Genomic DNA, 24,001 nt, shown 5'->3' with positions numbered 1-24,001 from the left:
TTTTTTAGTTAAGGGTCTGTTATTTCAAAGGCCTAAGTAAAGACCGAGGGTACTGAAGGAGCAAGAAGGCAAGTCGAGCGATAGCCTCGAGTATGTACCTATTTCAAGTAATGTTTCAGGTGGGGAGACAGGACTGGTTCCCAGTATGTAAACCCATGTGGACTTCCAAGTCTCTCCAGGAATCTGGGATCCCACTTAACATATGTGGGCCCCTCTGAAGATGCACAGTGATATGATTTTAGGTTAAAATTATATGAATAATTTCATATTTTTCTTATGTAGTTTTTAAAAATATTCTAAAGCTAAATCATTTATATCTAATTATTTGATATTTAGGATTACTGCCTATGAGCTAAAGACTAACTTAGCTGACTACACTACGAATATTTAAATTACTTAAATAATATAGTCAGATAAAACTTCTTACCATAGCTTTTCATGATGGAATTGTATGCTTCTTCCTTTTCAGTTAATTCAGGAATCAATTCTAACAAAGATTTCAATGTTGGTGCCTAGGAAATTAACATAGGTAATGTTACCAGCAATACAAAAGAACAGTGAAATAGAACACTAATATATAAACATTATATCAGAAAATCTTAACAAAAAATTACAATAGAACTACCTACTCAATAAAATGGACTATTTTCCCTTCTGTATACAGGCATACGTCACAGATGTTGTGGGCTCAGTTCCAGACCACTGCAAAAAAGCAAGTTATCACATAAAGTGAGTCATAATTTTTTTGCTGGTGGAGGATTCTGCCTTTGTTTGTAAAAAACAAATCTGTGAAGCGCAATAAAATGAAGTATGCCTGTATCTTAGTATTTGATGTTGATTTAATAATTTACAGCCAAAACAAACAAGCATTTTTCAAAAGTTAATGCAATTCCGTTTACATTCTCATGAATATTTTTCTAAAATATTATAAAGGCTGCTTCTTCTGTCAGTTGGTAACCACAGCAAGAAGTTATGAGATCCCAAAGAGTAGAAGAGATAATAACTGTATGTTTAGGTGCCAACAATTTTAGGTGAAATGTGAAGATCTAAGTAAAACATTCAGAAGTTTTCCCTACTGGGTATATAGAGCGCTTGCAGATCTCACTGGAATTTTCACTTAATTGCTTTCGGCTTTTTAGTTTCTATAGTGAACACAGAACTGCCATACCCTTGTGAATAACCACTAAATATTTCCAAACACTCCAATATTGCTGGATAAATAAAAAATGAATTATATGTAGCTTTATGCTCTGTTCCCATTTCACCATAAGAAGCTAAATCAGGTTTAATTATGCTACTGTTAAACAGGTAGACCCTGTAACAGAAATTTTTTAAAAATCCTAACTCACTTTTAAGCGCATTTATTCCATCAATCTATATCTGGACCTGCATCTTCCAAGGACTTCCTATTAATTTCAAGTCTCCTGGGAGGGATGTTCCAAGCAGACACGTTACTGTATATTTCCTGTCCCATCTTCCAAGCAAGGCAAGGAAGTACTTGGCACAGCCCCACATGTGAAGTGACAAGTGCTTTTTAGATTCCTTATACTTTTTAATCGCTATTTTTAAAAATAGTCTCTTTGAAAGGAAAAAAAAAAAAGAGCAACTAAATATTGTCAAAAAGTTGTTATAAATACATGAGCCAGAGCTAAAATATGTAATTAGGTTAACATTTTTTTAAAAATGTGTGTAAAAAGTGTGTGTATGTGTGTGGAAAGTATATAGAAATTAAGGAAAACTTAGACCTCCCAGACTGGAAACAATCTAAATGTTTCACAATAAAACAAACATTAACAACTGGCACTCTGAAACTTCATAATGCTCCCAAATAAACTAATAATGGGGTTTCTGGTGCTCAACAGTTAAAATCAGGTCTTAATAGTTTCTTTTTTCTTTTTTCTTTTTTTAAAGAAATTTGCTTGTATTCTTTTTTTAACATCAAAAATTGGACTTGGTTCTGTCTTACACACCACACACATGCATCTTTTAGTGTAAGGTAGCTGTACAAACCGAGAACATTAATTTCTAGCACATACCAGTTTTAAAGCCAAATGGATAATCTACCTGATGGTTTATATACGTGATGAATGGTCAAAATAGCCACCTGATGGGAGCAGTGCTTCTGCACTGTTAAATGTACCAAGTGACCTAAGCTACACGGTTTTTATCCTCCATTTCTCCAGGCCCTTTCTTGAGGCTCTTAATGCACAACTACACGCATGGAGAATCCACTGCATGAACCTGTATTGCATTTCCAGTACAACTAAGGAGCCAGAACTGACTTAAAATGTAAACATTTAAAATGTAAACAAGTATAGACAAGATCTTTATAGTGTTTTTAGATCTAGTCCTGAACCAACAAGCTCTTATGTGAGATTCACACCTTTGAACAAGATTGGCTTATAGCATCATTGATTTGTCAGCAAGTAAAGCACAGTACCTTTCCTGGTCTCCGAGAACTCCTAATACAGAACACCAAAAAAATTGGGGTTTGTTCAGCAATTGCACCACATCTCTAAAAATTGAAACATTATTCAGTAAGTGAAGGTTTTTGATAAACAAGCAGACCAAGGTGAATATTTCCAATTAAGAAAGTTCACAATAATACAGTAATGTATCATTATCAACAGGAAGGCCTAATAGTTGACCAATTTTTTTTAAGGCAAGAAAAAAGAAAATAAGCTCAAGCTATGCCAGCTTTTGTGAATGTTTTCCCTGGCATTGCAAGTATAAAGTTTGTTTTAAAAGACAAGGGAAAAATTAAACTAATGCTTCAACAACCACAGAATAAGGTTTAGGACTGCGAAGAAAGAGGAAAAAAAGAAACACTATTCCTCTCCAATTATACTGCCAAGCATTCACAAGTGAGCTAGGGATCATAAGGTTAATTATACATTTAATAAGGTGTCAGGGAGATAACTGCTCGTTTCTTTATAAAAATTAAAATGTACAAAGCAAGTTCTCTTTAAAGTATAATTACCTACACTTATGCATACAAAAGGACTGATTTCAATCTCTCTATTTTATAAAAGGCTTTCATTGCAACAGACAGCCAGTGCTTGAGAAAGAGACAAAAGTTAAACTCAAAAAAAAAAGTTTATATGACAGACCAGATAAATCAAGTGTCTATCCAATCTTAGATGCTATAGTAAAATCAAATATGGCAAGACAATATTTTAGTTTACACTCTTCATAGATGTCATTCTCTTAAGTTTCTAAAAGCACATTCCTCTTTCAAAGCTTTAAAACATTGTCAATACTAAAACGAATAGTATAAAAAGAACTTCTGGGGACACACAGAACATTTACATTATAAACTGATATTTTCGACATCTGTGAATAAAGTATTCTTCCCCACAGCAAGAATAATCTTTTACTGTTTGACAAGCAGGTAAAGGATGGGTAAAGGGTTTATCATATGAAACCTCAGTCTGTTGAAGGGATGAAAACGAAAAGACTGCTGCTGTTGCATCAACACGGCTGACATCAAGGAGCCCCTAGACAGGCCGTTGTGGGTAAATGCAGCTCTGAGGGCAGCATCCCTGTGGTCTCCCACTGCAGGCTGCTGTCAGTCTTGCTCTCTAAGAGCCTTGAAATATTCCAGCTCAGAACAAGCTGGTAGATGAAATACCAAGTACCACTTTCTAAAGAACTATCAAAATAATGTATTAAAATCCGATGAACACTACCATCTGTGTAAATAGTTATGGGCGTTTCCCTATTTAGGTATGTACACACAAAGATAAAGCATTAGAGTTTCTTTCTTTCAAGATAGAACCTGTAACACTAAAGGCAGCAAGATAAAACAATGAAAAAAATTCCTGACATTTCTATCTATCATAAATTGCCTTTTCCATGAAAAAAGAAAAAGAAAAAAGTAAGCAACCTAAACCAAACAAAAAAATTCCCAATTAACCGGAATTTCTCTCCACTCTTAAACAAAAGTAAAAAAGTCTTAGAGGCAATGACAATTTATACTTCTTACAAAACCATTTACACAGAGCTATCTCTCAGGCACTACTTTTAAAAATGGCTTTAATTCTACTGTTAAACTAGATGAAATTTAGGGATCAAAACTAGAGCTTGAACAAATGGGTACAGTTTTACCATCCCTATCTACTATTCGGAAAAATGTAAGTGAATAGAATACTATTTACTACCAGAAATTGGTCCCAGGTCTCAATTTGACACAGGGAGTCTACACAAACACAGCCGTTGGCAGGATCACGGTGACTATTTGACTGCCACCTGCTGGGAAGGGGCTCCCCAGTGGTGCCTGTTTGTGTACATTGCCAGTGGCAGCTCCGATCACCCACCGTTCGGCACTTGGAGCAGCTTTATATTTAGTGCTGTTAAAATGGCATGAATGCAGTTGTCTCCTTCCCTGAAGATTGCTAATTTAACTGAGAGTGCGGGCCACAGAGACCTGCATTTGTCATTTAATGTGTCTGTGACATACAAGTGAATAGAAAGCAAATTCAACTCTTAATAAACCTTGAATAAGGCACTGAGAGTGTTTGAGTATTCAAGGGAGAAGCTGTACTTGAAAAGCAAACATTTCCTACTTTTTGTTTGCAAACTGTGTTGCCATGGTGATGCACAGTATTTAGAGCATTAGAGAAATTAAAGTAGGAAATCAAAGGAATTGTTTTGCGTTACCTATCTGCACAGAAACATTTGCCTTTTAAGTCTCAGCAAAACAAATCTTCCTGCACCCTCCTCACCCGCTAAAATCTAAGGATATTTCTGTCTGATTTGGCATCTTTAAAATGAGGAACCTACAACTTACGATATAGTCCTTGTCATGCAACCTTGGTTTGCAAGGAATTTAAATGTGCTAGCAGCACCACATTTCACTTCCAGTGTTCTACCACACACCTGGTCATTTCTCAATTTACTTCTCACAAGCCACCAGCCCCACTGTTCCATCTGTGGTGGGTCATTACCTGTAGGAGAGCTCTGGCATCATCCACCTTGCCTGAATCCAGAAGCTGAAGGAAAAGGTCAGTGACAGGTTTGTAAACTGCAAACTGATTGGCCAATCTCTCTGCCATGATGCTTACTGAAAAAAAATGACAGGTAAGAAAAATCTTTCATTTAAACAGTAGTATAACTCATCTGCTAAAGAAATTTGGTCCAGTCTCTCTATAGAAAAAAATGTGTTTCTGTGTGTGTGTGTGTGTGTGTGTTATCAAGAACAGTCAACTTACTCTTTTCAAGTGCTGGTTCCAACTGCTCTTCTATTACTTTTCTGAATAAGTATGCCAAGCCAAAGTACTGGGGTTCCACAGTTTGATTCCCTGAAGTAAGCATATTTTCAATGTTTTCTATTGCAACATCTATGTTATTGCTGTAAAAGAAAGTAAAATAAATCATAAAGAAATTTCTGCTATGGTAATGTTACAGGCAGTTTTAGTATGAGAACTTACTTTGGGATTTATACACACAAAATGCTTTAGGAAAAAAAGGAAATAATTTACAATTAACCAGATAAAGAATATTATGCAAGTTGAACCCAATCACATGTAGGTAGCAAAAGCAATCAGTAGGTGGTTTATGCTACAATAAATAAAGTAGTTGCTTGTTTGAAAACACTGCTCTAGAGACAAGATCAAACAACTATATATAGAAGAATTGACAATGATAAGAAAATACTTTATCTTAAATATTTGATTTTGAAACTCTTGGGACATAAAATGAAAACTTGTTTAAGTGTTATAACTTTGGCTTTAAAATCTAAAACTAGTCACTACTGCATGAAGTAAAGATGATATATACCATCTCAGGATTCTTAAGGATTTTGATGATGTCTTTAAAAGGTGTAATTTCACGTCTCTCAATCTACAGTCACAACAATGTTTTTGTCAGGTACTATAGAACATTTGAAAAATACTCAATTCATACTAAAATTCTTTTTTTAAAAAAAGTATTTTCACATTTTACATTTAAAAAATCAATTACATGGCCTTAACAATCTATAATGAAAATTATGACTTTTTGGTTAAGGTGCTCTTTAGCTGTTACTTGATAGTTATGGCACTCCAAATCCAAACAATCAATTTTATGTTAGAAGTATTGCCTAAAACATCAGAATTCTCTAACTTAAAATTAATGCCCCCATTACAATAAATTTTTCTTACGGGTTTTAATTAGAAAATTATTTACTAGTGAATAAAAACATATTCTCCACATTATATAAAACTGTGTTTATATGTTAACATTTTAAAATTCATCCAGATCTTACTTGGATAATTTCCTTGGATCTTCCAACTTAATCACATTTTCTTATTAAAGGGAAAGTTTAAAGTTCTATTTAGGGATATAGTTTTAAAAGGGAAACGAAACACTACTTCTCTGCCCAAAGAAATAGAAATAAACAAACAAACCCTGAAAAAACAAACATTACATTTTAATATCACAACGTATTAAACATATGTAAGAGTAACTACAAAAGAACATTTTTTCTAAAGGCACGAAGACGGTCAAGTCCATAATTATTCCCAGGAATCTTTAATTTGAACAAAATACTTTGCTTGGGAGGTTAATAGAAATCAAGTTCTTATTTACTTCTACAGTGATGATTCTCAACAAGGAATCTAAAGAAGGTGGTAAGAGAATCACCCCTAAATTCCTCCCTTTTTGTGGGTATGTGTTGACAGGGGTGGACAGGTAGGAGGAGAAGAAAATGGAAACATTTTTAACATGCTTGCTGAGCCCCCTCTTTTCTCTTCTAGTGGAATGTTACCCTCAGGTGTTGCTGACAACCAATGAACTCATTTTTCACTTGTTAATAGTGTTACAAGGGCCTAGTGTGTATGAATGAGAGGGGAAATCTACCACAGAGCAAAATCTACACATTGGAAAAATTTGATAAATGTTCTTTATTCTAAAATTTATTTTAAAGCTAAAACACATTTTATAACATATAATAAATTATTTCCTCATAGTTAGGGAATAATCAGCAACTGGCATCTTGATTTCCTCTGCAGTCGATGTGGTTTCTAATAGTTTTAAAAAATATTTTGAAGTGGTATTTGAGATAACGCTCCTTCCAGTATTCAATGGAGGAAAAGGCTAGAAAATACTCACTTCTTTATTTGTGCCAAAGCAATGTTATTGATGAAAACCATATGTGAAAGTCCAATTGAATCTTTGAGTCCATTTACCATCTTCTGAATCGCATGTATGCTTTCTGTATCACCCTTCAAGGCACATGCCTGAATCAGGCGGGTCACTGCTACCCTAGAAGGCGTCTGCTTCAGATCCAAGGCCGTTTTTAGCGTTGTTAGAGCCTCTACAACAGAAGAGCAGGAGACAGTTTCTCTTCTATGAACTGTACTGACTTTAATGCATTTTGAAAACCAGCTTTTAAATATGAGCTCCAAATGGCTATACACAAAAAGCTATGAATAATTTATTCTAGATTACAGGAAATATTAATACTTTATAAGAAACCTAAAAAAAAAATAATTTATTTGAATATAAGATATCAGAGACCAGAGAAATTTCTTCTATCACAGGGAAAATACGAATACAAATACAAATGTTAAGATATCAGAGACCAGAGAAATTTCTTCTATCACAGGGAAAATACAAAAAATACAAAAATCACAGGATGTGGATACCATTCAGGGATAACATTTAGTGATTAATTTCAAAGAAGTTGACAAGTTCAAGAAATATAAATAAGAATTTTAAAAATGGAAGAGTTGCCAAAAATATGTGATTTTTACCCACATTCATACTATCCCAGATTTTATTACACTCAAAGATGATATTTCAAAATCTTCTGATTTCCAAAGATTCTTTCATGAAAAGTATGTCTTTTTCTAGTCCAAATAACATCGATCACAAAGGAGCAGCCGAAATGGAACTTTCAACTTTTATGTAATTAAATACCTTGTAGCTATCTTCTTGCACTCATTTTTCAAAGAAAATAAAGCTCATTAGATTCCCATGGATACAGCCGTAGGAGTTTTTTTGTTGTTGTTTTTGGGGGGTTTGTTTGTTTTTTAAGCATCATACTTACAAGTACCTGATTATGGATAAATATGGAATATCCTTTTCATTTACTGACTCATGTACGAGTGTAGCAAAATCATTATATTAAATAAAGTGGTAGACTGGAGGGAAAATGTAATACTTAGCATAACAATCACCACTACCACTACCAAAGAAAACTTCATGGGTTTATAGCAATTAAAGCTATGTAACCTAGACAAAACTAAGACTCTCAAAGCAGCTTTCTATTAAATAAGAACAGCCTATCTTTTACAGAAGAATGGGAAAAGGGTAATAATTAAACAGTCTATTAAAAGACATAATGAATTCGGTGTTTATTATGGAATAAACAATTTATAATTACTCCAAATCTACAATCTAAACCAGTGAATCTCAAATAGGAAACAGAGAAAATAGGTAGTTTAAAAGGCATATTCGATAAAATTTTAAATACATAGTAACATAAAAAACAAAATGTTATTAATATAATTTTAATAATATAATCTATAGAAAATAAGCTTGATAAAATCTCAACTGGTGGTCATACACAGATAATCAACTTCAGAATATTCTTTTTTTAACAAAGTAAAACTTTATTTGGAAATGTATCTCTTTAGATGAATGGGGCTATTATTTTTTATTTGTTGCTGGTTCTTGCATGACTATTACTAACTGCTGAAATGAAAAAGGTTCGGGGAAATTCACAGTAACTCAAAATATCAGGCCGCCAGTAAGTGCAGGTTTACATGAAGTGCTGCAACGATCACTGTTAAGTAGGCACTGTGTACTGTACAATCAACTTTCTATTCTGGTAGAAGTAATTAACAAGTGGAGAAGTGGCTGACAGTGCCAGAAAGGATATTCATTACTAAGTAAAAAACAAACACCATTTTTAAGTGTCCACTGATTTTTTTCTTTTTGGTAAAATGCAAGGAAATGTTTATCCTGTGAATAACAGATGTTCAAGAAAACACAAAACATTTTTTGCTATAAATATAATGCTGGGATGTCAGAAATAATATAAACATTTTCATATTTAATTCCTTGAAATCATGTAAAATACCCAAGAAAATTTTTATAATCAAGAATAATGTCAGCTAGGGAGGATCTTTTCACTAGTGGATCAAAAAAACAACAAATAAAATAATGATGGTGATGATAGTAACTAGCACTTATTGAGCTTTTACCATATCTGTTGAACATATATGTCATGCCAGGCACAGTAATAAGCAACTATACTCACAACTACCCTTCTGAAGTAGTACCAATTTTATAGGCAAAGAATGGAGGTACAGAGTTTAAATAATTTACCCAAGGTCATGCTAGACACTAACCCAAGAATCTAACCACCCCGGAGTCTGCTTCTATGGGTGCATGTGTGTGAATGAGAGAGTGGAAGGTAAAGAATAGATTATATTATGTCTATCCAAAGGAAGTATGGAACCTTAGAACCTAAATCATATTCCCAAAAAGAACCTGCCTTCTGTATAGTTTATGATTTAAGAGACATCAAAAACAGTAAGCATCCATACCCGCCCACCCTGTGTCCTTTTCATAGTCACCTAATTTACTAGTAATATTGATTATACTGCAAAGGTGCCATGTATCAGCTATTAATATTCCAGAACAGTATTAGCTTATAAAATTAGATTAAATTGAATTGGCTTTATTTTTCTTCCTGCATTAGATGGGATTGAGAAAAAGAAACTTGGAGAAGGGGACTTAAAACTTGGGAGCTCTAGTCAGCCATGGAGCAAAGTAAGGAGATGTGGATAGTGCCAAAACCATTCTCATTCGTGCCGATGATCACTTTATTCTAGGTCAGCCTGTGGAGAGGCATCGGAGGTGGCATGTAGGGATGAAGGTGGTAGTGGGGGAACAGTGGGCTCATCGTTCCTGCTCTCAGCCAACCTCCAGTTAAAATGAATAGCTGAGAACAGATGTGAAAATTAATCATAAAGTTTCTTGTAGTTTCCACAGCGTACCTAACATAAATAAAGGGCAATAATCAAGTGAAACAAATTGAATTCAGATTGAGCTCAAAAATCAACCCCTTGAAATTAAAAAAGTGTTTTGTTCTTATCTCCATATCTCAGATATATAAGCTATTTATGAATGAGCTTATTTATATGTGGAACAAGTTTGATTTTTCTATGTTTTAAAATTGTTTATCATTTCTACATAAAATATCGATTTGACAGAAAGCCTTTTTTTTATTAAAAATAAAATGAAAGCTTTTAAAGTTTTAATAACAAGCCTTACATCACTCAAGTATGACTTAAGGCTGTCCCAAAAAAAACAAACTGTCTATAAAGGCTGGCCCTGCCTGTGGAATGCTAAGGTGAAAATTTTGCAATGGAGAAATCATCACTTATATATGCCGTCCTAATCAATTAGGAAGACATCTAAAGACCAGTACATTTAGGTATTACAAGCAATGTTAAAGCTGCATAATCAGACAGCAATTTTCTCTGAGGGATGTGAAATTATTTTATAAACATGCAAGTAAGGAATAACACCATTATTACAGACTGAGGAAGACATATGATAACATATTTAAAAGTTAAAGAGCTTTTTCAATCTTCCCTAAAGATTTCCTAAGTGGGTTTTGTTGTATTGGCAAAAGTGTGGTGTTACTGTACTAAAATTCAAATTCAAAAACTAAACATGAAAAGGTGCTTACCTAAATTTAAGAGATTCAACATTTTCCCCCTCGGGAGCTCATTCATAAGACTGTCAGATCCAAACCCATCCCTCTGCAAACCCATGAACAGCCTCCACCAAACAAATGGCCCCCATTTCAGTCCTCCCAAAAGTCATCTCCACATCTTTCTGGTGGTATCCTCTTAATTTAAAAACTTCAAATTCCAAACTCCAAACAAACACCATATTTTATTGCTGTTGGTATTACAAACTATTAAAAAAAGTATTAGATTAAGTCTTAAAAATCAATATTATAATCATTTGGTGCACAAATCTGTACATTTAACACTCAATTTAACTCATTTGCTATCTCATACACAACCAACACAATATGCAAGAAACAACTGCTGGGAATTGTTTCAGATGCTCTAAAGTATGTTAATTTCCAAAGCAAAATGCCTTGTACTGTGAATTTTAACGCACTTGAAAGCCTGTACTTTCTCTCATTCTGGAACACAAATTTTGCATGTCTGAAGAGCTGTGATTCATCTTAAGAAAACCCATCTTGTGTTAAATGGAATGGAAACTGGACTAAGTGGTCAAATGACAAGTACATTCATATTCAAGCTGTATTATAAATGCATGTACAGTAATTTACGTCTCTCAGCTACCACAAAAGGCTCTTGATAAGCAGGTAATTTGCTAAATGGACTCCTTTATCCAAGTATTCGAAGGGCGTTACAAGAAAAATCTGCAGAGGCATTAATGTGACGTAAAGGTCAAGCATTGTGACATACCTTTCAAATAATCCCGCCTAACTTGCGTTATGATGAGGAGGCTGTTGGCAGCATCGTTCAGTGTGAAGCCCTTGATGTGGGTCTCAGCGCTAAAAGAAGCAGACATTTAGAAAGGAATTACTGACATGCTTCTGATACGATAATAAATGGTTGAGCACCAAGGTGAAATTATAAAAACTACTGTTCGTATGTTAAAAATATTGCTGCAAAATATCGACCTGGAGACAGCTTTTGTGTTATCCTGTCAATGGTTATAGAAGGATAATTTTTTTTTGCATTCTGACAGATGACAAAGTTGGAAATGAGCAACAAAAGAAACAAAGTACAAGATTTTTTTTAAACAATCGGTTCAGATTCTTGAATGCTGACATATTAGATGACTAAAATAACTGCATGCCCTGCATTGTTCTGCTGTATCCTAAGCTGGATACTTTTTCCTCTTTTTTCTACATTCACCATAATTATAAAATGTAAAACTATTCTTTCGGCAACAAAAATGAACATTTATTTTCAGCACTGCATATTTTAAATATAAACTAAAGCATATTACTAACACCATATCATTTGGTTGATTAATTTTCAAATTTCTGTCATCTAGATACATACAGTTTTTAAAGGTGAACATGCTGCAGAACTAAAACCATTGTTACATTAAATTAAAATTTCACACAACAATCTTGTCCTGCCCTTAAATCTAAAACATTCCTCGCCCCCGCCCAAAAAAACGCACCTTTTTAAAACTCAGGAGCAAAAAATTGCTTTACTTATGACCAAAACCTACATGATTAAAAACAAAACAAAACACCTTAGCCAGAGATAATTTGTTTGCTACACTGTTTGCACATCTCCTGTGATGAAATTTCAGCATCCTTAATGCCCCTGGGGTTCATCTCCCGATTAGGAAATCTCCACAGGTCAAAAGAAGCAAAAGCAATTGCTGCCATTTGCCTTAATCAAGCTCAGGGATGATCTTGCTGCCAACAACCTCGGCCTGACTACATGAACATCTAAGCTGGGCAGATTTCAAGAACAGCAGGGTCACTGCTAAATTATTCTCATCAATCCCAGGAAAATCCTCCAAAGACACGGTGATGCGCCCATCCTCTCAGTCACTTCCAGCTTCTGAGGTTCACCCTTGCATTTCCCTGCCCGCCCCCCCAACAGGATTTTCTTATCCCCCACCTATCCCCTTAATCCCACCAAAACACCCATTGCTCGGTTTGACTTTTTTCCTTTGTCCCATCTGTCAAAGCTCTTAAGTCAACAACTCGTGCATGAGACTATAAACTGCATAAAATAAAGGATTTGCTTTCTCAGTCTTTAGCATGATTAAATAAACAGTAAACACTATTAAAATTAAGCTCACTTTTTATGTCCAATACTACATGTATTATACCATATTTATCTGAAAATATTACCTAAAATTTATTAAAACCATGAGGTAACAAAATTTCTTTTAAGTGGCATCAAGTGTGAATCACAAAACCTTTCTGAAACCTCAAAACAGAACATTTTCTTTCGTATCTCAACAAGCTGCCTATTCCATACAAATATGAAAGTAAAACAGAAAGAAGTCTCTCCAGCTCTAATATGTACTGAATATATATATTTTCTATATATTATATAGAAACTGATCAATTACATTCAAAGTATACGCCAAACTGGCAAAAGGAGAAAAACTAGAAAAAGTTTCTAATAGAGATTTTTGTGTTAGATTCATTCATTCAATATGATAAAAGTAGTTTACTTCTGACGCATGATTCCGATCCTTCCTTTTGAAAAAATATCTTTTCCAGGGCTGTCAAATCAAACTTCCTGTGATGATGGGAATTTTTTTTATCCATGTTGTCTAACAAGGCAGCCACTGTGGCTATATGCGACACAGGAATGGAAATTTTATTTCTATTTAATTTAATAAATTTAAATTTAAATAAGCATATATGGCTATTGGACTGAACAACACAGAATTCTAGACATTTTCTTTTCATTTTTAGAACTGCCAAATAAAGGAAAAAATCTACTGATAATGGATATCAGTCTTTTAATTTACGATCAACTGCAAAAATTAATGTCTTAACCGAAGATGATAGTATCACAGGGAGAGTTTCACATTAGAGATTTCACAGCAATGACTGGTCTGTGGATTATACTTACATAACACGCACAGAGGATAGTAGCTGGTGATTATAATTTATCTTACTTTGGATAACAAAAACTGGCCAATCCAGTAAAAACCATCAGTGGTTGATTGTGCATTATTTCCTAGATAGAATGAAATAAAAGCTGGTAGGGACAAAAGAAAACAAAGTGCTATTCTCAAAAGATAAAGCGGAGCTGCTGCTGTGTGATTCTCAAATTTCCTAATACAGTTTAGTGTTATCAGAGATTTAAAATAATAATGTATATCCCTTACTGATCTTTGAATAAGCAGTTCCTCTCCCTTGAAAGAATTTCATTGTACCTAAATTTTTATTTTGAAACATGAAGGAATGTAATTCTAACTAAAAATGGAAGAGAGTTGGTTTCTTTAAAATTTTTTTAAAGGCAGCTGTTACTGTTACTTTTGAGGTTCCATTCCTTGTTGGGTAGGTTAAATGGCCCTGTTAATAAAATTGAAGTAATCTCGTCAGAGATCAAGTGAATCTGCAAAACATTAGAGACAGCAAAGGTATAGCAAAAACGAAGACTGTACCTTTTAGTTCCTAGGAAAAATCATAGCTCTAAAGACTGAACAAGTGGCATCGTGCAGGTAATTATAGAACAGACAGCTATTCTCAGACCAAGAGCAATAGCACCAGGATCACAGCAGGAAGCACTGCTTCTTGCTACAGTGGCTCATTTGGTTACACTATATTATAATAAAGATGCCTATAAAACAAAGCAACAATTCTTTTCTACTCTGATCATGGATACAGATCTGGAAGTGGGAGAGATAACATGGACTCATGTTGGCAATGAACCAGGAAATGAATCCAGAGAAGTCACAAGACATTATTCTGGTATATAGTTAATTAGCTGGAAAACTGGAACTACAATCTACTCTTCTGAATTCAAGAGTTATTTTCAAAAGTATTCACTGCAGATCTAACCCAAGATACAATTCTTCATAGTCGGATATAACATTTTATTGGATTAATGGAAAAGACATGCATCCAATCCCCAGGTTAGGTGCTTCTGGACATTCTAAGACTTTCTATCTTGGACTCTCTTGGGCCCACACAGCTACATGGGGAAAACGGCTACGTAACACTCCTGGAAGGATAACAAAGCTGAGATAACAGTGCCTTCAAGAGAACAGAAAGGCTTCCTGATGATCTAGAGAGGAAGGGAAAAAGATAAACATACATTTTATAGGCTGTGGACATGAGGTAAAATAGAAGGGCTATCTTCTTGGTCAGCAGTTTGTACTTGTTTGGTTAAGATTCACAAACATAGTAAGAAAGATGTTTTATGTTACATACCAGTGCAGAGATGCACATATAACTGAAATAAAACTTTCACAAAATAATATCTTTACTACATAACGTGTTTTGATATTGCCCATTCTATTTCAATTTTTAAAAAGTTGATTCTGTCCCACGAAATAGATTCTATGACCCACTAACGGGTTACAACTACAGTTTGAAACACTACTCTAGATGAGTGGTCTTCAATGGAAGCACACTGTGTAAATGCTTTAGGGTGAGGCAAAAAAAAAAAAAAGTTTAAAACTCTACTTTTAAATCTTATCCTCTGAAACATATTTATTTTTTGAGCATTTTATAATATATTTACAAGTGAGACATTAGTACAATTCATCAGTACAATTAGTAAGGGTATGCTATCAAAATGTTTAAGGCATACAATTCTTGAATCACCTGGGTGTTCAGTAAAATGCAGATTCCTGGACCCCATAGCAGATCAGCTCAAACAAAACCTTTGGAGGAAGCTGTGGGGAATCTTTTTATGCTACAGGAATGTGAGGCTCACCTTTCTAGAACAAACCCAATTAAAATTTAAAAAATTATAGTCTGTAATTTAGGGAAGTATTTCAGAGGTCTTTGGGACCAGCCTCGAGATTAAAGGTTTTTTAAAAAGTTTTCCTTCTTTGCTTCTATCCTCTCACTTAATCATACCCAATTCTCAACACAAAATGCTTCATTTTCCTGTCTCCTCTTACTCCCAAACCATTGTTGCTTCAGAACACCTTTGATTATTATGGCTACATAGTGTTGGAAGAGAGAATTTAGATAATTTCCTGAGGAAAGTAATTTTAGGAAAAAACCCACACCTCCTTGATGACTTCAATGATTACAGATGAGAGGATGCTGTTCACTGTCAAATTTTCCAAGTCACTAATTCAGGATGCACTAAGTATTTTAAAGATAGGTAATTTATTTAATTAGCGACTGACTAAAAAGAAATGAGACACAGAATACATTAAATATGTGAACTCTTAATGTGATTGTCCTATATCAAAACACACAAATGATTCAAGATCATAGATATATATGGTATGTGTATACATATATATTGTACTTATATATCCATATTTATTGTACATGTGTATCTATACAAGATGTATTTCCACAGACAGGTACAGTCATACACATTTTTCAAACTGTACTAAAACATCAACAGTAAATATGGCTCTATGGTGCTTAACTTTAATGTGACACTAGTATTAACACCAGGTTTTCCAGCAAATTGCAAGAACGGCAAACATCCATTTTCTATTCAGGTTTGTAATATCCCCAAAATGCTGAGACTTAAAAAATTTGAAGGCCAAAAAATTAGCCCACAGAGATTATTTCCGAACTCACAATATACTATGAAAAGGTTGATCTTTGCCATTGAAAATAAAGCTAGTGACTCAGCAGGACAGGTCTATGTTCTAGAGCAGCAGTCCCCAACCTCTTTGGCACCAGGGACTGATGCTATGAGAATTTAAGGCCTGATAATCTGAGGTGGAGCTGAGGTGGTGATGCTAGCGCTAGGGAGCGGCTCCAAATACAGATAAGCTTCGCTTGCTCACCCTCTGCTCACATCCTGCTGTGTGGCCCGGTTCCTGTTCCTAAGAGGCCACGGACCAGAACCGGTCTGTGGCCCAGGAGTTGGGAACCCCTGTTCTAGAGTAGGTGACCTTGATCTACTTCTTTCTAGGGCCCTTTCTGATTAATAACTCAACTTATCCATGAGGATAAGATAACAGCGTTAGTTAATTAACATATTAGGTAAGAAAACTTTATTCTTGTTCTGACTGACAAAGTATTTTACTCTAGGGAAGTAGCCAGAGATAAAACCACTACCACCACCGACACCAACACCAACACCAACACCACCAGATTTTTCAAAAATCCAAATTAAACAAAAACACAACAGAAGGGAGAAAAAGTGTTGAATATAAAATGTGTTGAGTACCTATATTTTCTCTACTTCACTCTATCTTCTTCAATACCTAGAATAAATCTTTCATGTAAATACTATCATCATATAAAAGAAAAATTAAGACTCAAAGATGAGGATAATTTTCTCAAGGTTATAGAGCTTTCAGTAAGATTCAAACCCTTGCCCAAGTTTTTGATGTCTTCATTAGATCAAGCTGCTCTCACCACGAAAGGTACACATATCTAGCTGCTGAACAAGAAACATAATAAAAATTATTTTTCTGTATATGGGCATCATAAATGAGTTTCAAGATTATGTAAGGTAAATAAAAGGCATTGCACTATGCAGGGCAGTAGAGGTTATATATTTTAAAGCTTAAAAAACTCCATAAAATTAAAAAACCATGTCATATGATTTTTACAGGTAGCTGAGGAAACTCAAGCAACTGCTCCTACAATAACATATCATTAGAAAATTCCTTAATGATAAGTGATAAGTGAGAGCTTTAATAAATGGACTAATACTTACAAATCTTTCACTTGCATTGCTTGTGGAAAGCTATCCTTTGTCAACAGTAATTTAATAAGACTGCTGTATGTTTCACTGTTAAACACAACATTCTGCTTTTGTGCTTTCAGGAAAGTATCATAAGCATCTGTGGGGATAAAAGCAAAACAAAAACAAAAACAAAAAAACAAGATTATATCATTCTGAAATGGCAAAGAGGGAAAAAACTCTAAAACAAAACCCTAAACTCACATATTTGTTTCTTTTAAAACTTACCCACTATACCACTCTATAGAGACACACACATTGACTGAGCAAGCAGATGTTGTCACTCTTCTAATCTTTAAAATACAAAGTGATATATTTGGAAACTACTACTTAATCCAAATGGATGGTACCTGAAAGAGCTTCCTTCAAAAATTATTTTTCATATTAGCTTTCTAAACTCAGTAAATTATTTTCCTCCAAATAAAAATGAGAAATAGCTCTTCTGAATTTGTCAAAAAATTACACTAGTTTCAAAACAAATTGCAAAATGTGTGTTGTGTGTTAAAGTCCAAATAAACCAGAGGTATAATTTAGACTGAGGGGCGCAAAAGATTCATTTTAAAGCAATCTTTAATCTATAAGTGGGTGGTTACGATGGTTAACATTTCCACACAATAGCATTAAAGTGAATATAGCCTATAATTCTAAAATTAGGAGATCAAATTATTTGGCTACGACAGGACTTATACAAAAACATACAATTTTCAAATATACAGATATCTAACAAGTAAACTAAGCAACATTTGTTTGACTGATTAACAGTTTTATTTCACTTGTTCACAATAACTGTCAGTGAATGAAAAGATGTTACCAAAAGAGAAGTAACTACACTTTTCAGTCACTTACTTTTCTGAAATAAAATTGCCTGGCTATAAACATCCAACTGAAACTACAATCCTCCACTCTCTGGTATGTATAAACAAATCACAGTAAAGATAGGGCATAACTGAACTATCACGTATGACCTTCTGTGGATATAAAGCTCACTGTAAGGAAATACAGAACACACAACTAGGAATGAACATGCTATTAATGCTCAGAAGAAAATTTGAGAGGTTCCTGAAAAAGCAGAAACTTTTCTTATATTTATAAGTTAGGGAAGTTTGCATTGGCCCTTCAATTAACTGAAGTGACATCAAAAACTTAGTTATCTTTTTGAACTAAATTCACAGAAAACGAGAGAAAAAGTATGACATTAATATTTGTATCTTAACTAAAAAGAACAGAATCTATCATTCAGTACATAAGCTAAGAAGTTATGATGTAATGAAATTATTGTCTACTTCTCAACATATAATAGTTTAGTGTGCTGAATGAAAATAAATAAGTACAATTTGAATATTTAAAATCAAATAATCTAGAAAATCTCAATAGCTGTTTTCTAAAAATTGTAGTCTTCCCACAATATTGGTATGGCTATGTTTCTTATTTTCTAGTAGCTTAAAAAAAAAGCAATAATTGTAATGCACCAAACTCATTCACCACAGGTTTGAGTCTGGCGTGAAAGTCACGCTATCCCTGTAAGTATACTAAACTACCAGAAATTTGATAAAATGTTAATGTAAGCATTCACTATCCACAGTGTTCATACTTTGTTAAGGATTCAAATCCTGAGATATACACACAAGTAACTAAAAGCTCTGAAAAAATTAACAGGATGAAACCAATTAGATAAATTTAAATTGTTATTAAAATATTAAAATTAGAATAGAGATATACCTCTACATTTATAATAAATACATTATATTTAATTAGTTAAATGTTTTTACTTAAAACAGGCATTTAAAAAAAAGTATTATGTGAAAGAGATTTAGACTCTTTAAACAGAAACTATATACTAATCATTTCAGTCAAATCAAAACTCCACTAGAATATTTAAATAGTATTGATAATGATAATTAATTTTACATTTAGGTTTAACAGATACATGGTGAGACTTAAGGATGTAGAGACTGAGTATGCAGCAATGGATAATGAATAAAAAGTTACTCTGCATGACTGAGAAAGCATAAGAGCTTACCTTATTCTTATTTCATACGCTTTAACTCAGTGTCACATAATTTCTAGTTAAGTCAAGAAATTAAGAGGTTCAATAAGTTTCTAAATTGATTCCTTTCTACGGAAAAGAGCTAAAAACTGTCAGTATAAAAATGAATAAAAATCTGTTGCATAATGGTTTAATTATCATAAAACTTACTTGAAAATCCACACAAAAACTGAAGGACTTAAAGGTAATGGGACTGTTCTACGGAGAAAAATTAACAAGAATAAAGGAAACAATGGTAATGTATGATTTTGGGGGAGTACAACAAAATCTTACTGAAAATATTTAGAATACAATTGGCAAGGGTTTAAGATGGTCAGAAACCTTTTCACGTTGTCATAACTAAGGTAGGCATGCCTTCAGGAAAGTTTACCACTAAAGAAAGGAAAGAAAAGCAAGGAACAGGGTTCATGTTCTGCCTCCAACCCTGAGATACAGTAATCCCCCTCATCTGAGGTTTTGCTTCCTGCAGTCCAAAAATATTAAATGGAAAATTCCAGAAATAAACAATTAATAAATTTTAAACTGCACACTGTTCTGAATAGTGTGATGAAATGTCACACTGTCCTGCTCAGGATGTGAATCGTCCTTTTGTCCAGCGTACCCATGTTGTATATACTACCCACTTATTAGTCACCTAGTAGCCATTTGCGTTATCAGATTGACGTCTGTCACGGTATTACAGTGCTTATGCCCAAATAGCCCTTATTTTACTTAATGATGTCAAATTCACATAACTTTTATTACAGCATATTATTATGATTGTTCTATGTTATTATTAGTTATTGTTGTTAATCTCTTATTGTGCCTAATTTGTAAATTAGACTTTATTAAAGCTATGGATGTATAGGAAAAAAAATCGTATATATGTTGTCTGTGGTTTCAGGCATCCAGTGGGTGTCTTGGAACGTATCCCCCACAGATACATGAGGGACTACTATACTGCTTGATCACTTCGACACACACTAATATGGTGGTTAATGCCCTAATCATTTTTTCCTTCGAATAAAAGCAAAATATATATTTGCCCTCCCCCCCAAAAAATTCATAGTAATGCTATTTTCAAAGTATAATTTTTGATAAACTGTATACCTATTTTGGTATTTTAAAAAATTTCAAATGTACAGAAAATATAAAGAATAGTATAATAAACCCCTTCACAGATCTATAACCTATATCTAATAATTACTTTTAATATTTTGCCATTTACTTTATCTTGGTTCTTTAAGTATTTTAAAATAAATTATAGAAACATAGATTTTTTTTCACCCCTTAATATTTCATTATAGATCCCAAAATTTAAAGACATTTTTCCATAAATCATAATATCATTATAGTATCGAATAAAAATGAGAGCAATTTCTTAATTACCCACTCTTCAGTCAATATTTAAATTTTCCCAATTGCCCCCAACTGTCTGTTAATTTAAAAAATAAAATAATTAATATATACAATTTAAGTTCCATCTTTATCCTAGAGCACTTCTAATTTGTTGGGCTATTAGAAGACCCCAGTGTACATACTGACCTCTGCTTTTCTTCCACTGGCAGGCATGCAATAGATCTTTCTCAATATTAGTTTCTACATGTGAGGGAGCTGAAGAATTCAGGGAATGTTTTTCTTCTTCACTCCACAACTTGAAAAAAAAATTATTCAGTTAAACAAAAACTGGTAAATACAGTGATCAGTTCAGTATAAAACTGGGCTAGTCTATGACCTAAAGTTATACTGGCAACAAAATCTGCTATGCTTACAGATAAAAACAAATTACCTCAGGTACATCAAACGGAACCTCCTGATTATTGTTTCTAAGGATTTCTGCTAATAATCTTAATGTCTTTCCACGAGGAATAATATTTTCTTCTTGCATTTTATTCCAGACAGCATCAGCTCTTTGCCAGTCGCCATTTACTTCTGTAAAATTTGATTAAACAGAAATTAATGAAATTACTAAGTAGAACTTATGAAAATATTTAGAACTTTTTCTTATTTGATGTTGGAAAAAGAATTATTCCAAATATTGCCTCCAGGGAAAGGAACAGAGTGACTGTGAACCAAAGGTAAAATGACCTTCTGTGTATCTTTTGAATTTGAAACCACAAAAATACCTTACCTATTAAAAAGTGAAAGAAAACAAAAAGACCTTGCACTTTGTTAAACACTTTGAAAATTATGTTGATAAAAATTTGTCGTTTTAAAGTAACTGAGAAACTGCCTGCTGCTGAAATCAGACTAAGTATGACAGGAAGTTTATTGGAAAAAGGCAGACTGTTTCATATTGAAAAACAGAGTCCCTTTTAATGTGGTAATCTAGTCTTCACAAACAGCAAAAACTCAATATAATCATTAAGCATAAAATAATACTGCTTTAAATGTGTTCTTTTTAAAAAATTGATAAGTATCTTGATTGCGCACAGTCAGCTCTAGGAAGCTTTGGGCACAAATGTTCCATAAAACACAAGTAAATTTTTCTCAAAAATATCCAAATACTAAAATAAAACAAATGGAATTTTCCTAGCCCCCTCGACCCCTCACCTCAAAATTGGAAAGCTAAGTTTTTGATAACTAATGACTCCTGGAAGTAAAAAACACATTCACACTCCATTAGAAACTTGCAATAAAGAAAAAGGTAAATAATGAGTAGGAAGATTTCCCTGAGCCACACATAGATTGCGCTCCAAACTTTCACATAGAATATATTAAAAAGTGGCCTACATAGTAGAAATTAAAGTTCAGAGTGATTTTATACATCGTTTGATAACAAAATCAGTCTAATTAATACAAAACCCTTACATTTACAATCAATTTTCAAAACAAGACTCACATAAGCTAATTATGCTTCTCCTTCATTAAAATGTTCACATGTAATGTAAAATTCAATTTTATAAATGTAATTTTTCGAGTGTATGAATATACAAAACTAATTTGATTAAATAAAACCCAAGCCTTGGAACCTTTAAATCTGAAGAAGAGGAAGGTGGACCACGTCTGTTCCCTGCCAAAGGGTACATGGGCTGTGGGAGACACACAGAAGTTTCCAAGAGCTGGGAACAGCACTGCTACGGTGCTTTTTAGAGAGATGAATTTTTAAGCTAACATAACTATTCCAAAAACTGAAGACAAGGTGAGTAGACAATGAACAACACTGTGCCTTCGGACTGAAAGATTCTTCAGACTGGGAAGACAAGTTTTTTTTTCCTTTAAAAATGTCACAAAGTATATGAAAAGCTACTACCTGGGGAGGACAAGATATTACAGAGATGCACCTAATTCAAATGGACTACCAATTTACAACAAAAAAATTTCAAAATGCAGGTGAGAATTACTGTATATAGCATTAAACAACTCAGTTATTTATATACACATAATATTTTTTAAGGGAAAAAAATTCTTGGAAATGTACCTGAACAATAAAATATGTAATAAAAATTTGAGGCAATGAAACTAATTGGTGTGCCAAAATCTGCAGCTGTGTGTAAAATCTCACAGGTGTGCAGAAAAGCCATGCCTTTCTTTCATAATATCCTTCTGGGGCTTAAAGTTCCTTCCACCAAGAAAACAACAATTGTTATTAGAAAAATAAAATAACCACAAACCTGGGCCATGACCAGGGAATGGACACTCTGCCTCTATAATACCACCACTTTCTTAAAACTCATTGTTCCTTCTTTAAATGAAAGGACTATTAAATGATCTCTGAGAGCTCTAAAACCAAAGATTTTTGACACTGTTAGTGAATTTTACAAGAATAGACACAACTGTGGCGCTACATGTTAAGGCTACATGACCACTGTATAACAACAGCTGGCAATTTATACATGGTCTCTATGGTATTGAACTAAGATAAAGATTTCTAGTTCGGGGTTTTAATTACAAAGCTGGTAAATTTTCACATATTACAATTTCCAAATTCCTATTTGTGAATCACCTGATTATAGTCCTGAAATATTATTCTCCTCTAAAATAAGGACTCCAGGTGGGACAGGAATTATGCCACATAAGCCTGCACTATTTTGTTTTGTCTGAAAGTAAGGAACTATCGAAGACTAACGGAAGTGTCGAAAGACCTAGAAACCAATGTTAGGGGTTCCCACTGGTCAAAGATTGGACAATCTGAACACCAAAAAGAATAATGCTACAACAAATTCAAATACAAACGTATAAAAAGAATTAATGAACTCACAAATCAGTGATCAACTTTGGAGGTTCCAAGGACACCAGTACTTAAAATAGGCAATTAAAGGGAAAAAAGCAAGCATTTACCTTTTCCTAAGTTTATTTCATAGTAAATAAAAAAGGAAGCCACAGAACACAACGTACAGTATGAAACGTGTAGAGTATATTACAACCAAAATAATAGGTGTATATGTAAAAAAATATATAGATACAAATGGAGAGAGAATTGGAAAGATGGTCAGTTGAAAAGTTAACACTGAGGGGTGGACACAAGGAAATTTTCACATTTTGTTCTGTATACCATTGAATTACTGGAATCTTTAGTAATTTAGAATATATTCATATCTTATCTGTGTAATAATAAAGGGAAAAAAGATCACATAATGTGAAAAAAAGGTCAATGGCCATAAGTATCTGA

The 24,001-nt window shown here is 33.6% G+C and overlaps 1 protein-coding gene across 2 annotated transcripts in view; it reads right to left on the bottom strand.

The window, feature by feature from the left end:
* LRPPRC (leucine rich pentatricopeptide repeat containing) overlaps positions 1–24,001 on the bottom strand; it is a 92,251-nt gene that overhangs the window by 5,568 nt on the left and 62,682 nt on the right. Inside the window, exons 28-36 of one of the 2 annotated variants that reach the window (XM_006909635.3) lie at positions 21,179–21,321; positions 20,935–21,043; positions 17,337–17,463; positions 11,442–11,530; positions 7,090–7,294; positions 5,211–5,350; positions 4,947–5,062; positions 2,441–2,515; positions 428–512 (exon numbers count right to left, since the gene is read on the bottom strand). In XM_006909635.3, coding sequence (XP_006909697.1) covers positions 428–512; positions 2,441–2,515; positions 4,947–5,062; positions 5,211–5,350; positions 7,090–7,294; positions 11,442–11,530; positions 17,337–17,463; positions 20,935–21,043; positions 21,179–21,321 — 1,089 coding nt within the window. Of the gene's footprint in view, positions 1–427; positions 513–627; positions 703–2,440; positions 2,516–4,946; positions 5,063–5,210; positions 5,351–7,089; positions 7,295–11,441; positions 11,531–17,336; positions 17,464–20,934; positions 21,044–21,178; positions 21,322–24,001 lie in introns of those variants that run through there. The other variant, XM_025045076.1, reaches the window with a different exon arrangement.

The sequence above is a fragment of the Pteropus alecto genome, unplaced genomic scaffold (assembly GCF_000325575.1).
Source record: "Pteropus alecto unplaced genomic scaffold, ASM32557v1 scaffold131, whole genome shotgun sequence".
In the NCBI taxonomy this organism is placed as follows: Eukaryota; Metazoa; Chordata; class Mammalia; order Chiroptera; family Pteropodidae; genus Pteropus; species Pteropus alecto.
The sequence above is the reverse complement of the archived record's forward strand: the minus strand, read 5'-3'. Positions and strand labels throughout refer to the sequence as shown.